A 15805-nucleotide genomic window follows, 5' to 3' on the forward strand; every position below is an offset into this window, starting at 1 on the left:
ACCCTACACCAAGGTCTCCCTCAAACAAGGATATGTGCACCTATCCTGTTTTTAACTTATGCACTGTGATCTAAAGTTGTCCATGGCTTTTTCTCATAGTAGGAATCCTCTTGGCAGAGCATTTGATAGCTACATAATTACTTCTAGCACAGGACTAGTACTATTTCTAGCAGTATCTTTGCCATGAACCCCCTGGTCATGTTAGGAAACTTATGAAATGACTTAATTGAGGCCACTGGAAAAAGATAACCACCACAGAGAAACTGAAGATCTTTTCTTTCACAGGTATCTCCTCTTAGTAAGGAAGACGCCGGAGAATATGAGTGCCATGCATCCAATTCCCAAGGACAGGCTTCAGCATCAGCAAAAATTACAGTGGTTGATGCCTTACATGAAATACCAGTGAAAAAAGGTAGGTAATAAATCTCATAAGCATTTAAAAATGACTAGCCACTCCAGTATTCTTGCCTGGAGAATCCCAGGGATGGCGGAGCCTGGTGGGCTGCCGTCTATGGGGTCGCACAGAGTCGGACACGACTGAAGTGACTTAGCAGCAGCAGCAGCAGCAGTGCTTTTGTTTGGGCTTCCCTATGGCTCAGGCAGTAAAAAAATCTGCCTGCAATGTGGGAGACCTGGGTTTGATCCCTGGGTTGCGAAGATCCCCTGGAGAAGGGAATGGCAACCCATTCCAGTATTCTTGCCTGGAGAATCTCATGGACAGAGGAGCCTAGTGGGCTACAGTCCATGGGGTCGCAGAAGAGTCAGATACAACTGAGCAACTAACATTTGTTTCCTTAGTGCTTCTGTCTAGTAAAGCACGGAACCAAGTATAAAAGTGTCAGACAGCTCTTAATGAAATTCTATGATGTTAGGAATCCACAAGGGAATGGCATTAAGTATGCAATCAAAATTTAGAGTGCATGGCTCCAAAAGAACATTCAGTGGTTGATGGAATGCTATTATTATGACTTAGATGCTTTCACTTTATCTTACATGTAAGAGTCAAAACTCAAACCTGATTAGAATGGTTTATATTTCCCATAACTTTCTATCTATCTTCACCACATTTTCCTTGATGTTGTGACTATTAAATTCCCACTTAAAAGGAAATGATTTGTAGACAATTCTGGTCCTTCACTTTGAGCTTTTATAAGAAAAAACCTGAAAGAGTATATTGGCGGGTATTCAATTCTGTTCTGCCTCTATCCACTTCACTGTCAAAACTCTTCCTCTTAAGCACTCATCCTGGCGGGATGAGAGTCATGCTACTTTCCATTTATATAGTTCTGTTAGACTGATGTCTGAACTGGGTTTTTCTTAAGCCAAAAATAACAAAATTTATTGTGAGCATTTGTAAAAACCATTCCACTGTGTGGACCACTCAGCTGTGGTATGAAAGGAAGAAATATGAAGTAAAGCTGTGTTTGGTCAGATTCTTTTCAGCCAAGATGTGTCAAGCCAAGTGATGGAACAAACAGCAGTAGCTCAGAGGCATGTATTTGAGCCTCAGCTCTGCCACTGATTATTCCACTTTCAATTCTGAATAAGAACTGGAAGACAAAGGAAAGTTCCTTAGCCTCTCTCTAGCTTATCTTGCTCATCTATGAAATGTGCTTCTCCCAGTTCTATAATAAGGTCCATCTCTTACAGATGGACCAGTACAACAAAATCACCTTCCACATCTAAAAATCATATACAAGTAGTTCAAATTCAAAGAGCTCTCCCACCATCCACCGTATCAATTTATCCTCACACATTCTTTATTCCCACATTTTAACATCTTCATTTATTTGGAAACACTACACTACCTCAAAATTAGAAAATCAAACCATATCTATACGTGTAACTAATTTTTATCTTTTTTTTTTTTGTTAACAGGTGAAGGTGCTGAGCTGTAAACCTGCAGAATGTATTAGTCTACATAGCTAAAAGTAGTCATGGGTAACTACAGCCCCGTTCTTGCCTAGTAACCAGTTTCTTTTCATCCAGTCCACTAACACTTTAGCTATATTCACTGATTTTACACAGTGAAATACGAAATTAAGATAACACACCAAGACTATCTACAAAAATTTATTGTCTATTTACAGAAGAAAAGCATGCATATCATTAAACAAAACAAATAAAATGTGTTTTCTCACAGCGCAGTACATTTTTGTTTAAAAAAAAATTTTTTTAAGCTGTATCATAGAAACAAGACACAAAAATTTTTAAAAGAGCTAAACACTCATCATTCGAGGTGCAATACTCATGGACATGAGTTCCTGAAACAACAGCTTGCATGCATAAGGCATTCGAACCAAAGAGATCTGGGGGAGGAGAAAAAAGAGGTAATTAGCAAAGCTGTATTGAAGCAACCCCACTTCCCTACCCCAGGAAAAGCCACAGACTTGGTACTAGAGGCGATGAACAAATGAGTGGGTTGCTAACACTCATCCTATCCACCTTGGCCTATGGTGTCTCTTTCTCGTAACAGGCTTTGGTATTTTACCCTTTCTGTCAGACTTAATTTATAGTCACCCTTCTCAATGAAAAGGTTTTAAAAAAAAAAAAAAAAAACTCATTGTTTAAAATTCCTTGTACAAGATCTTATTATTTCCAAAAGATGAACAGCTTAGAGAAATTACCACGCTAAAACTTAACTTAAACTAGTTTTAGAAAACCAGAATTGATATCTTTTTCTTCATTTAAAACCAGGAATCTTATAGAAAAATGCTACCAAAATTGTGAAAACACCAATCTGTTCACCACACTAGATCTGCCTGGATGATTAGGCAAACACGGTTATATCCTAAATAGATAGTAACTGCTAGGAATGTCTGTACATACCTGGGTTTTATTTCGGCAGCCCCTGCATTCATATGTATGGGTCCTGGTGTTAGCAATTGCCATTATTCCACAAAGATTGCAAACATGAACCTGATATGGATCTGATGCCTCAAACAATCTTTCCCTTAAAAACTGGGCTGCTCCATGGGCAATCTGACAGTCTCGTTCCATTTCTCCAAAACGCAAGCCACCATCACTATTATAGGAAAAAACAACAGGCTATTTTGTACTGATTTTCTATTATCAATACCACTTCGACTAATGGCAAGTATAAAAAGTAACATTAGTAAAGAATGAGAACTAGACTCCAATTTTTCTACTCTTGTATTCTGTCAACATGGTTAGGAGGCTGAGAAGTCTACCAACTATTTGATGTGCACTAGAAGGCCCCCAAACAGAGTAAACACATTAGTTTAAGTATAGCTTATACTTCTTCAAATAAAATACAATGACGTACAGAATAAAATTTTGTAAGATTATCATTTAACTTATTAGAATTCATCTGTATGCTAAAAATTTAATAATAAAAGTTAATCTAAATAAAGTAGCTTCTCCATGAATGAGACTCCCAAGCAATCAAACCTGAAACAATAAATGCACATTGGCAAAAGTAATGGAAAGAACAGGTGAATCAGTCACAGGTTTCCCCAGCTTAGTAAGTGAAATGAAATGCATTGTTCTGATGACCAGGCAAGTAGATGGTGATGGCGTCCTTAATATTCTTCTATATAAAAGATAAAGAATGGTTTCATGGAAATATATATATACACACACACACATATATATTAATAAAATACAAATGATCAAAGAGCTTCTAATGATATTACTAAAAAGAAAACACTTGGTCAGCTTTAGAGGATTCTAAGTAACCGACTCATCATTTTGAAAACTGGTAAATGAAAGAATCAAGCATTTATTATGTCTTTTACTACGTGAACTATGTCACCAGGTAACCAGATGATGAAACAAAATTTCTCTCTATGAAAGTATTCCAGCTAATAAATGAAGAAGGAATGATAAAATTAGAATCTCGTCAGTCTGCAATCCCTATTTAATTAAAGGTTTTAGGTAATGAACATTAATGATCATTAATAGCTACTAAAGTCACAAAAGAAAAACAACCAGATATGGAAAGTATACAATTTTGAATACTGCCTTTTAAGTATTACTATTAAAGAAGACAAACCCTTCACCTCATCAAGGCGCTAGATCCAATTAGCTATTTATAAGAAATAGGCACACACAGCCCAGGAATGCAATCAACAAAAATCCAGACTGTGAGAGGGAATTCCCTGGCAGTCCGGTGGTTAGGACTCTGCGCTTTCATTGCTGGTGCCCAGGTTCAACCTCTGGTTGGAGAACTAAGATCCTACAATTCAAAAAATCCAGTCTGTGAGAAACCCTCCCTGACAAACAATTCAACAAATAAAGCGCAAGGAAAAAAAGTTGAAGGGTAACCCATAGATTAAGAAAAAAAACTTGAGACATATCAATCAACTGCAAAGCATGGGCCTTATTTGTATCCTAATTGAAACCAACAAACATTTTTTAAAAGCTATGCAACTGTCAAGGAAATCTGAACACTAGATATTTAATAATATTAAGGAGGTATTGTGATTGCTTTTATAATCTTTTAAAGCAGGAGTTCTGAGAGTGTGGTCTGTGGACTCTTGAGGGTGAAAACTGTATTTATAATACTAATGACACATTTGCTTCTTTCACTGTGTTGACATTTGCACTGACCACTGCAAAAGTAACTGAATAAACTGTTGGCACCTGAACACATCAGGTGGGTAGAACCATACTTTACTAGCAATCATATTCTCCAGTGTATCTGAAGGGTGAGAAAACCAGTTTTATATAAAGAATGTCATTAATGAAGCAGTAAAAAAATTAGTTTTATTCAATTTTGGCCCCTGAGTACACAGTTTTAACAGTCTGATAAAATGAGTTCTCATAAGGCACTTCTGTTATATACTAAAGATGGTGGTCTTGAAGTAAAGTGCTTGCACAATTCTGAAGTAGTCACTTTTATCATGGAATATCTTTTATACTTGAAAAAACAGCTGACACCAATTATGTTAATCTGCCAACATTAGCACCATGTTAATTCATACTTAAGATATTTGGCAGACATTTTTTTCACTCAAGGAAAACAATTTTAAATATCTGTTGTAAATGATTAAAAATCAGAGTTTTCAATCAAAAAGGAGAATTTTAGAAAACCTCTATCCAACACGCTGAGCTTGATAATTTCCAAATACTTAAAAACTTTCTGATGACACGGTGGTGATATTCACAAATGTGAAAAATTTTTTTTGGTATAATGAAACGTGTCAGCATGTAAAAATCTACACAACTCAATGAAAATATTTTCCAAATAGCCAATTATGAGACTATGAAACTACGTAAGTATAAAAGATACACTCAAAGTATAAGACAGGCCAATGGATTTCAATATAAAAGATTCACTTAAGTGGTTGCAGAGTCTACATCACAATTAACCTTTCAGAAAGGATAACTTGTCAGTCTAGTGCAGCATCAAAAAAAAAAAAAAAAACCATAGTCACCTGAAAATTACTAAAATATTCTTCCCTTTCAATCATAAATCTGTGTGAGGTCAGATTTTCCTCACATAGCTGATTATAAAAAATAAAATCCTGCAATGGATTACATGCAGAAGCAAACACAAGAATCAAGAATCTAGCTATCTTCTCACAAACCAGTTTATTAAGAAGATGTGCAAAAAGATAAACCAATGTCACTTATCACTAAATTTATTTCAAAAATATTTTTCACTTAAAATGTTATCTATGTTAATGTATAATGGATTTGTTACTATTATTTTTTAAACCAAGTAATTAATATTTTAAACCTTTCTCAGTTTTAATTTCTAATATGATAAATATCAAAAGATACCAACTCCCACACAAAAGCCTTTTGGGATCCTGGAACCAAGAAATATGAGAACTATTCTTTTATATAAGATCGATATTGCAGCTCTCTTACCGAGATCTACCCTCCATGGGCTGTCTATTAAGAATCTGAATAGGTCCGCGAGCACGAGAATGAATCTTATCATCCACCATATGCTTCAAACGCTGGTAATAAGTGGGGCCAATAAAAATCTGTGATGTGATTTTTCGACCAGTGAATCCATTGTATAAGACCTGAAACAAGCATATTTTGAAGTACAGACTTAATATTATTAAACAAGTTCAAAGAATATATGTACATATACTATACAATTCCATTTCTATACAAATCAAAATAGACTGAAATAATCTATGCTGTAAAAGGAGTAATTACCTTGGGGTGAGGGTGTAAAGGTAGTGACTGGAAGGGGACACAAGAGAGCATCAGGCATAAAAGGATTCTGATAATTTCCTTTTCAAGATCTGGGTGCCAGTCACACCTGTGTTCACTTTGTGAAAATTTATCAACCTGAACATTTATGGTTTATGTATATATTTGAAGTATGTGGTATACTTCAATGAAAGATTTATTTAAGAATGAAATAACACGTGCAAAAAAAGAATATACTTAACAAATTACCAATGTAAAAGCAAACATACCTCATTTCCTCTGAGATGGTAGCCATAATCAGATAAAAGATTAGAAATCTTCTGCACATTAACAGCGTCATTGAACGGAGTAGCATCACCAATTTCACCCTTGTTAGCTGATACCTTTAAAAAGAAAAATAATGTTTAAAAGGTTGCTTCCTTCTGTCTCTCTTTAGAAGTCTATGTTAATACAAATATAGTCAGTTAAAAAAAAAAAAAACCTTTCTAAGAAAGAGAAGATTGGGGTCATGGAATTGGGGTCACCATGGTAAGGAGCATTCCAGCTCACTTCTACTCCTGGCTTCTGGATATCTTTGAATATGTCCTGTTAACACTGTCACTGACTCACCTACTTGGGTGTTGCAAGAACTGAATTGAAACTGTGCAAGAATGCAAAAAAAAGGGAAGATTTTGAACTTAAGATTACAAATTAACTTAATTATCTATGTTATGGAAAGCTGTAACATCATAAGGTTCATTTTATTAGCATCTTACATAAAATGGAACAAACTACCTATTAAGCCTTCAAATAGGAAGCTCTCTGGTGAGACCACATACAAAAAGACTGAGACTCTCAAATATTTCCTATGACTCAAGGAAGATGACATTTTAATCCTTAAAACCAAGCCATCCATGTGTTAAGCTTTAGCTACTCTACCTTAATAAGATCCTTAAAAATAGAAAACCTCCACTGAAAGATGCATGCATAGCTAATATTACAGCTATAAAACCATTAGGTTCACAATAAACTAACCACCACTTACAGAAAAGAACCAATCAAAAGAATAACCATATATACAAAGACTGGATATAGGAAATTTTGCAAGAATTTTTAGTCATAACTTTGCAAATTTTTCCAAAAAGACAGACATAATCAAGCCAATTTAAAAGCAGGAAAGTAAGTATCACACTGGCTTTTTCCACAGTACCCTGGCTCAGAATTAGAGAAACCACCTAACACTTTGGAAGAAACATCAATTTGAGACCTATATCTCTAAAGAAAATCTCTTACCTTCCCTTGAAGACATTCAATCAAGTGACCAATGGTCATACGAGAGGGGATGGCGTGGGGATTTATGATGATATCGGGGGTGATACCTTCACAGGTGAAAGGCATATCCTATAAAGGAATTTTTTAAAAGACACTTTAAAAACTTAAATCTCTTAGCTACAGAACTAGAACTGACTCGCCTTCATCTGAACTTTTCTATGTCCTAAACTCTGTTCAACATAGTATGCATGCAACTAAGTTGCTTCAGTCATGTCTGACTCTTTACGACTCTATGGACTGTAGCCTGCCAGGCTCCTCTGTCCATGGGACTCTCAAGCAAGAATACTAAAGTGGGTTGCCATGTCCTCCTCCGGGGGATCTTCCCAACCCAGGGATCGAACCTGTAGCTCTTATGTCTCCTGTACTGGCAGGCGAGTTCTTTACCACTGGCGCCTGGGAAGCCCTCAACACAGATGTTCACCTACTTGTTCAGCACTACAATTAAAAGTCAAGCCTTTACTGCCTCTGGGCTCTTAAGTTAAAGCACATTTTAATGAAATGATCAATAAAACTGTGATTCAGAGGTGATGAAAGATACCTACCTCCTGTCTATACTGAATACCACAAGTACCCTTTTGACCATGTCGACTAGCAAATTTGTCTCCAATCTGTGGAATTCTAACAGAGCGTACCTGAATTCACATAAAAATAAGTTAGTTAGGTCATTCTGGTTTACTTTCTATAAAAAACAATATGACAAAGCTATACTTACCCTTATTTTACAAAATTTATATCCTTCTTGGTTGAGAGTTACCATAACCTGATCCACAATGCCCGTCTCACTAGTCCTGAGAAAAGTGCTACAGTCTCTCTTTGTATAGCGTCTATTAGTGCCCTCCAATTCATCTTCATTTTCAGGCAAGGTGACTGTTTTGCCTATAATAACATCATCTCCTGATACACGAACTCCAGGAGCTATCAAACCATCATCATCCAGCTTGTCATAAATAGCATGTCTCATACCTGAGAAGAAAGAGACAGAATTCTCTGAAATGGTAATACCATAAAGAAAAGTATTTAAAATGTCACATAATCCCTCTCTCAAAAAGATTAAAAAGCAAATATATATATCAGTTTTAACTAAAGAGAAGTTCATAGGAATATCTAACACATGTTACAGTAACATGCCCTTATTCCAAACATTACAAACGATTCTGAACTTTAAAAAAAAACACTGGACTGAGTATTGGAAAATCAAGATTCTCCATTTGCTAAGTGACTTTGGATAAATGTGTTGCCATCTTTTGCTCCCTGTATTACATGAGAAAGAGTTATCTATGTCCTCTATACAAAATCTCCCACAGAAAACTTCAATCTAAACTGTAACCTTAACTCCACTGAAAATCAGTTCACTACTACACAGAAGCACCCACAGGAAATGGGAATACAAAAACATTTTACTTCATACAATACTATTAGAAGCCAAAACTGTAGCAGATATTCCCCCGGGACATCCCATCCATCCCAAAAGCTGTATACAGCTTCTAAATGTCTGTAAAAATAGTAACTAGAAAATAAATCTGAGTTTTTCAGAAGAAAACAAAGTTGTAGACATTCTCTCATTATTTATCTGCTAAATATATACATATACTGTGGCCAGACAAACACTAGGGTCATATCAGAATGTGAAGAGAGGAGGAAGTTCCCATGCAAATACATAAACTAAGGGACAGGACACGGTACAAGTGAGAATGAGGCTGGGCGTGTCCCATGCAATTACATGGCCTCTCTACTTTTCTAAATGCCTTCCTCAATGCAGGACCTAGCAGAATAGAAGGACTATAGCAAGCCCACTCCAGGTATAAAGACTTCTGGCCAATATATCTATTTCCTTAAATATAAGCTCTAACAATGACAGGTAAACATACTGCCATACTGCAAAAAGGAGGGTGGGAAGACAAAACCCAGAAAAACTAATCAGGATTTAACTTTGAATTCCATAATTTCACTGTCAGTATCACTTACCCTGGCAAGTTTCACGTGTAGGCTTCTCAAAAACTTCTTCCTGATCAAACCCTTTTTTAGATTCCTGTTCTTTGTATGATCGATAGAAAACAGACCTAAAAATACATGGTTCTAAAGTGAACTTTATTTTCCTTTAATAATACAACTTAGAACATACCAATAATTTTTACTTAGTTGATATCTGGTAATTTTAATCATAGCAATTAAACTATGAATCTAGGACAGGAGTTAACTGTATGAAGGGTCAAACTTAAGTCCTAAGAGCTGCTACACAGGTCACCCATGTAACATTTGATCCTTTAACACAGCTTGAACTGTGAGAACAGGAAGACTAAGTCCAACCTTCGACCTAAAATAAGAATCCCTCCCACCTCAGAGATGGTCACCCAGGATCTGCCCCAGTATTTCTAGTGAGAAATTTATGATATTAAGCTATAATGTCCACCTCTGATCTGATATCTTCTGACAACTATACAGAAAAAAATCTATCCTCTCTTCTAAATTCTCAGTTTTTTAACCGATTTTCACATGCCATGGATTTGTGATTAATGTTTGACGATAATCAAACTGAATAACTGAAAATAAGACTGAAAAAGAAAACATACTATAATTTTAACAGTAGTTATTTAAGGGTCTTAAAACTCTTGTTTATCTTTACTTCTTCTTTAGATATTTCTATATCATCTAAATGCAAATATTTATTTGCTTGCAAAAAAAGGTGGGGGGGGGCACTAAAATATTAGTACCTGAAAATACTCAGATACAAGAAGCAATGTCTTTAGTTGTTCAGAACCATCAGTCAGGCTTTCCACTTTCTGAGCAGGACACTGATTTCACCATTTTAACCCCTATACAGGCAACCATACAACAACCTATGTCTGACAGGTATCCACAAAGTTTTATGAATGGAGACAGATTACCTATCTTAACAGAAAAATTTCTCTGGTGTCAGATCAAAATTTCTTCTCACCTGACATTCAAAACCACCAAAAAGTTTGGACACACACAAGTCACACCTTTTTTTTTTTTTTTGGCTGTACCATGTGATACATGGGATCTTAGTTCCCCAACCAGGGGAAACATGCCCCCTGCATTGGAGGCACAGAGTCTTAACCACTGGACTGCCAGGGAAGTTTCCATACCTATTTTTAAAAAACTTTTTTAAAAAATTAAAATATTAGTATTTCCACTATATCTGTATTTTGGAAACTGTTATAAATAGCTGACCTGAAAAAGCCTCGGTCTACAGCTGAACGATTCATGATAACAGAGTCTTCTTGATTATATCCAGTGTATGATGCAATGGCTACAATTGAGTTGATACCTGTAGTATATTCAATAGCAAACATTAAAGCATCACATGAGAAACAAAGAAAAATCACCTCTTTCCTTTAAATCTATCTGATTTAACACAAATGTTTTCACCATGGTAACTGTCAAAGTCTACTCCTCCTGGAAGAGCAATCTGTGAGAAAACTACTCTGATGGTTAAATGTTTAATATAAGCAAATCCTAATAGTAGTCACTCCCAATGTATCTACTTTCTAGTCAGTGATTATATACATGTAACTGCATATTTATAAAATCCCTCCCCCAACCAAGTTTCATGATTCTCACCACAACCCTGAGCCATAAACAAGGCAAGTATTATTATTTGCATTATTAGAAAGATCTAACAAAATAAAACTTATCCATGATCTCAAAGTTAATAAACAACAGAATCAAGTCCCAGCTCTTGTCTCCTGACTTTAAGTTTCACCTGGTACTACCCTGCTCCTCTCTTCGCAGCCCTGCTCTGCTCCTAGATCCTCTCCCTATTATCTTTTCTACCTCAATTTTATTTAGTTGCTACTGCCAAAACTACTTTTGATGAGACCTTAAGACTTAAAATATTAAGTACTGACAAACAAAATTGATAAACCTTTAGCCACACTCATCAAGAAAAAAAGGGTGAGGGCGCATATCAAAAATTAGATACGAAAACAGACAAGCTACAACCAACACCACACAAATACAAGGAGTCAGAAGAGATTACTACAAGCGACTACATGCCAATAAAATGAACAACCTAGAAGAAATGGACAAATTCTTAGAAAAAGACTGAACCGGGGAGAACTAGAAAATATGAACAGACGAATCACAAGTAATAAAATTGAAACTGTGATTTAAAAACTTCCAACAGACAAAAGAGTAGGACCAGATGGCTACAGAGGTGAATTCTATCAAACATTTAGAGAAGAATTAAGACCTATCCTCCTGAAACTATTCCAAAAAGCTGCAGAGGTCAGAACACCCCTAAACTCATTCTACAAGACCACCATGACCCTGATATCAAAACCAGAGAAAGATACCACAAAAAGAGAAAATTACAGGCCATTATGCCTGATGAACACAGACACAAAAACCCTCAACAAAATATTAGCAAACTAAAGAAAAAACAAGAGTTACCACATAATCCAGCAATTCCACTCCTCAGCACATATCCAGAAAAGATGAAAACGCAAATTCAAAAAGATACATACACCCCAAAGTTCATAACTGCACTATTTATAATAGCTAAGGTATGGAAGCAACATAAGTGTCCATCAACATGGTCAAGCTGTATAAAGCAGAGAAAGAACATAAAGAGGCAGGATCCTCAAGGTAGGGGGGAATCTGAAGAGAGATGACAATTTGCAGAAATCCCAGGGTCTTGGGAGATGTGATGTGCTCCTACTGCTATGGAAGCCAGCAGCAGGACTTACGTGACGTTTGTGATACACGGAATGGGCAAGATTTCCCTTGCACATCCTCACGACGTACAGTGCTACCTACGGCCCTCCCTCTCGTCCAGGTGACACAGCCTGTAGGTGCTAAATGGTCTTGGCCCTTGTAGGGCTTTCCTCCTCTGCTGTGACAACCCCTGAGAGCCCACACACGCTATATCTACTACATCCCAGGAAGCAACCCCCTCCATCCTACAACCTTTATCCAAGGTACGCAGGCAAGTCTGAAAGATCAGCTAAATTTAGCTAAAAACAGTAAACTTCTGAATTTTATTTCTAATACTTTCTTCTTAGCTTAAAAGCCCCAAATCAAAAAACAGTGTAGTGAAGAGGAAAGAGAACAAAAAAGGAAAATGGGGGAAAGACCTATTTCTGGTCTTTAAAAAAAAAAGCCAGTTTGCATTCTGGGTTTACAAAATAAGTTGTACAATTTCTGGCAAATAACCTTTCTGATCCTGTCTCCACGTTTGGAAAACAGAGAGGATACAACCACCATTACTAATCAGCCAACATTTGTTTCTCCCTTATTAACTGCTAGGCACAAAGCCATGAGTTTTAAGTGGATGTAACCATTTAATCATCACAAAAGCTTTGAGGCAGTTTGTAGATGAAAAAACATCACAAAGCTTTTATTATGCTTAGAAATAATATGTGTAAAGTACCTTGGACGGTATTTCACAAACTGCTCAAAAAATACCAGTAATTTTTAAAACATTATCTGTTATCTCAAAGACTATCAACATGTGAAATCTAGGATTACAATTCATCTGTCAGTCAGGCTCAAACCCTTTCAGTCACTCTGTCCCCACCCACTTCAAACCTCAGCTCAGCACTAAGGAAGCTCTAAGTACCCTGACCCACTTTAAATCAAGGTGAACTGTCAACAAGGATCTTTGCTCCCAGAAGATACCATCCAAGGTAACAGTACCCTACAGAAATAAGAATCATACTAATCAAAAGATCACTTAAGGTAACCCAATCTGCCCCTTCCCCTTAGAGATCAGAATTTGGTCAATGCAGCTGGCATACTAGGCAGGGACAGAGCTAATTATTTAGCCAGGAGGGTCAGGAGATTGGTTACATCAATAGACGTAGCAAATAACTCAACATACTGTGGACAATGGGAGCCAGGTTTCTCACTGTCAGAGAATGGAGTTCTAAAATAAACACTACAGTGTTGTACTGGGAGATATGGTATAAACTCACGGTTCTTTAGTATACATAGATATAAAAATAGTTAAAAGTGAGAGGCATATATGTATACATATATTTTCCTAGTTCCGTCAGCTGAAAGGACCTAGAAATGATGACATTCTAATACCAAGGAGCAAGCCCAGCACCCAGATTTTGGTTTCCACACACTATTCTTCACTAAAAGAAGAAATGCCCAAGCCCAAGTTTAGGGGAAGAAAAGCACAAGATGAGACACAAGGTAAGGAAGTGCTTAAAGAATGATGAGGACCTAACAAAGTCATCTTGAAGATGCTCTCACTGGAAAATCTGGGACAACTTCAGCATCAAAAAGGAAAGAATGATAAAACTAGAAGATCACCATTTGGCAACACTAACACAGTAAACTAATGACTGAAAGTGAGATAAGAAATGGGATATTTACATCCTCTCAAAGTATCTTCTCACAGAGACTTATTACTTACTTAATAAGATTGCTGCTGGAAGAAATATCAATAACTTCAGATATGCAGATAACACCACCCTTATGGCAGAAAGCGAAAAGGAACTAAAGAGCCTCTTGATGAAAGTGAAAGAGAAGAGTGAAAAAGCTGGCTTAAAACTCAACATTCAGAAAACTAAGATCATGGCATCCAGTCCCATCACTTCATGGCAAATAGATGGGGAAACAATGGAAACACGACAGACTTTTCTTTTTTGGATTCCAAAATCACTGCAGATGGTGACTGCAGCCATGAAATTAAGACACTTGATCCTTGGAAGAAAAGCTATGACCAACCTAGACAGCATATTAAAAAGCAGAGACATTACTTTGCCAACAAGGGCCCGTCTAGTCAAAGTTATGGTTTTTCCAATAGTCATGTATGGATGTGAGAGTTGGACCATAAAGAAAGTTGAGCGCTGAAGAATTGATGCTTTTGAACTGTGGGGTTGGAGAAGACTCTTGAGAGTCCCTTGGGCTGGGAGGAGATCCAATCAGTCCATCCTAAAGGAAATCAGTCCTACACATTCATTAGAAGGACTGATGCTGAAGCTGAAACTCCAATACTTGGGCCACCTGATGCGAAGAACTGACTGCCTGGAAAAGACCCTGATGCTGGAAAAAACTGAAGGCAGGAGAAGGGGACAACAGAGGATGAGATGGTTGGAGAGCGTCACCAACTCAATGGACATGAGTTTGAGCAAGCTCCAGGAGTTTGTGATAGACAGGGAAGCCTGGCATGCTGCAGTCCATGGGGTCGCAGAGTTGGACGTGACTGAGTGACTGAATCAAACTGAGCAAGTACACAATACTTATAATTAATAAAATGTGGAGAAGCCTGACATTCACTACCTTAATTACATGATAAAAGTTAGAATCACTAACAATGGGACATAGAGACAGCATATGCCTCCTGACACGATGCCGTGGGAATGAAGTACTACTTCTGTTAGCCCTGCCAAGAATTCATAACCTGAATATAAATGATGGGAAACAACAGTCAAGTTGAAATTGAGAGACAATGTATAAAGTAACTTGACTGGACTCTTCAAAAATGTGAAGGTCGTAAGAGACAAGGAAAGACCAAAGAACTGTTTCAGACTAAAGAGACAGGCAGAATCCTGGATTAGACCCTAGACCCATAAAGGACATTATGAGGACAACTGGCCAAATCTGAATTGGGGGACTACTGACTAGATGGGGATCAGTGTTGACCCCCTGATGGTGACAGATGTACTGTGAAGAATGTCTTTGATTTTAGAAAATATACACTGAAAAATTAAAGAGTGATGGGGCTTCCATGTCTGCAACTTACTTTCAAATGGTTTAGGAAGAAAAAGAAAAGGAAAGAACACTGTAAGTGTGGTAAAATGTGAACCCGGAGACCTGGATGGAGAGTGTACAGGAGTTCTTGTTAACAGTCTTGCAACTTTTCTGCAAGCTTTAAATTATCTCAAAATAAAGTTTTTAAATAGCTAACAAGATTAAGGCATGAAGCAGTAACAAAACTGAAAGGCATGTGGTCCTAAAAGCCATGCCCTTACCACTTCATAGCAGTGCCAAAGGAACATTCTATTTCAAATTCAATCCTTCACCAATATTTCTTCTCTAGTCATAAAGAAACCATCATCTAAATGTCGAAGAAAACACTGGCACTGCAAACACAGACCAAAGATATAGGCACACTGCAGACAAAGTAACAGATTTTGTTTTTCTAGTTTCTTTTTCTAGACAAGAGTAACCCCTTGTGGAGAACTCTGAAAATAAATCATTCTAAGCAGTGAGAATCTGCTATCAAAATGCTAGATCTCATATTACAGTAAGTGATTTTAAGCCACTATTTACAAGATACACTTTACTAAATAATGTTATCCACAGTCAAAGCCAAAATTCTGCTAATAATATGGTAAGACAACAACTGTGCGGAAGAACCATGCTGTCTCCTTTATAGTCAACG

The 15805-nt window shown here is 36.9% G+C and overlaps 2 protein-coding genes across 8 annotated transcripts in view; one reads left to right on the plus strand and one right to left on the minus strand.

The window, feature by feature from the left end:
- IGFBP7 (insulin like growth factor binding protein 7) overlaps positions 1 to 2142 on the plus strand; it is a 71886-nt gene extending 69744 nt beyond the window's left edge. For both annotated transcript variants that reach the window (XR_014081688.1, XM_081588271.1), the window contains exons 4-5: positions 286 to 412; positions 1879 to 2142. Coding sequence is in view for 1 of the 2 variants with exons in the window: in XM_081588271.1 (XP_081444397.1) it covers positions 286 to 412; positions 1879 to 1898 (147 nt within the window). In the remaining variant the exon portion in view is untranslated. The remainder of the gene's footprint in view (positions 1 to 285; positions 413 to 1878) is intronic.
- Positions 2058 to 15805, minus strand: part of POLR2B (RNA polymerase II subunit B) — a 44155-nt gene continuing 30407 nt past the window's right edge. For 5 of the 6 annotated variants that reach the window (XM_081588255.1, XM_081588218.1, XM_081588247.1 and 2 more), the window contains 9 exons: positions 10639 to 10735; positions 9412 to 9506; positions 8159 to 8409; positions 7989 to 8078; positions 7408 to 7515; positions 6405 to 6518; positions 5839 to 5999; positions 2830 to 3025; positions 2058 to 2309 (listed from right to left, as the gene is read on the minus strand). In XM_081588255.1, the coding sequence (XP_081444381.1) occupies positions 2220 to 2309; positions 2830 to 3025; positions 5839 to 5999; positions 6405 to 6518; positions 7408 to 7515; positions 7989 to 8078; positions 8159 to 8409; positions 9412 to 9506; positions 10639 to 10735 (1202 nt within the window). In that variant the 3' untranslated portion in view covers positions 2058 to 2219. Of the gene's footprint in view, positions 2310 to 2829; positions 3026 to 5838; positions 6000 to 6404; positions 6576 to 7356; positions 7516 to 7988; positions 8079 to 8158; positions 8410 to 9411; positions 9507 to 10638; positions 10736 to 15805 lie in introns of all 6 variants that reach the window. The other variant, XR_014081677.1, reaches the window with a different exon arrangement.

This window comes from Giraffa tippelskirchi, chromosome 1, assembly GCF_054371585.1.
Source record: "Giraffa tippelskirchi isolate mGirTip1 chromosome 1, T2T-mGirTip1v1.2.pri, whole genome shotgun sequence".
In the NCBI taxonomy this organism is placed as follows: Eukaryota; Metazoa; Chordata; class Mammalia; order Artiodactyla; family Giraffidae; genus Giraffa; species Giraffa tippelskirchi.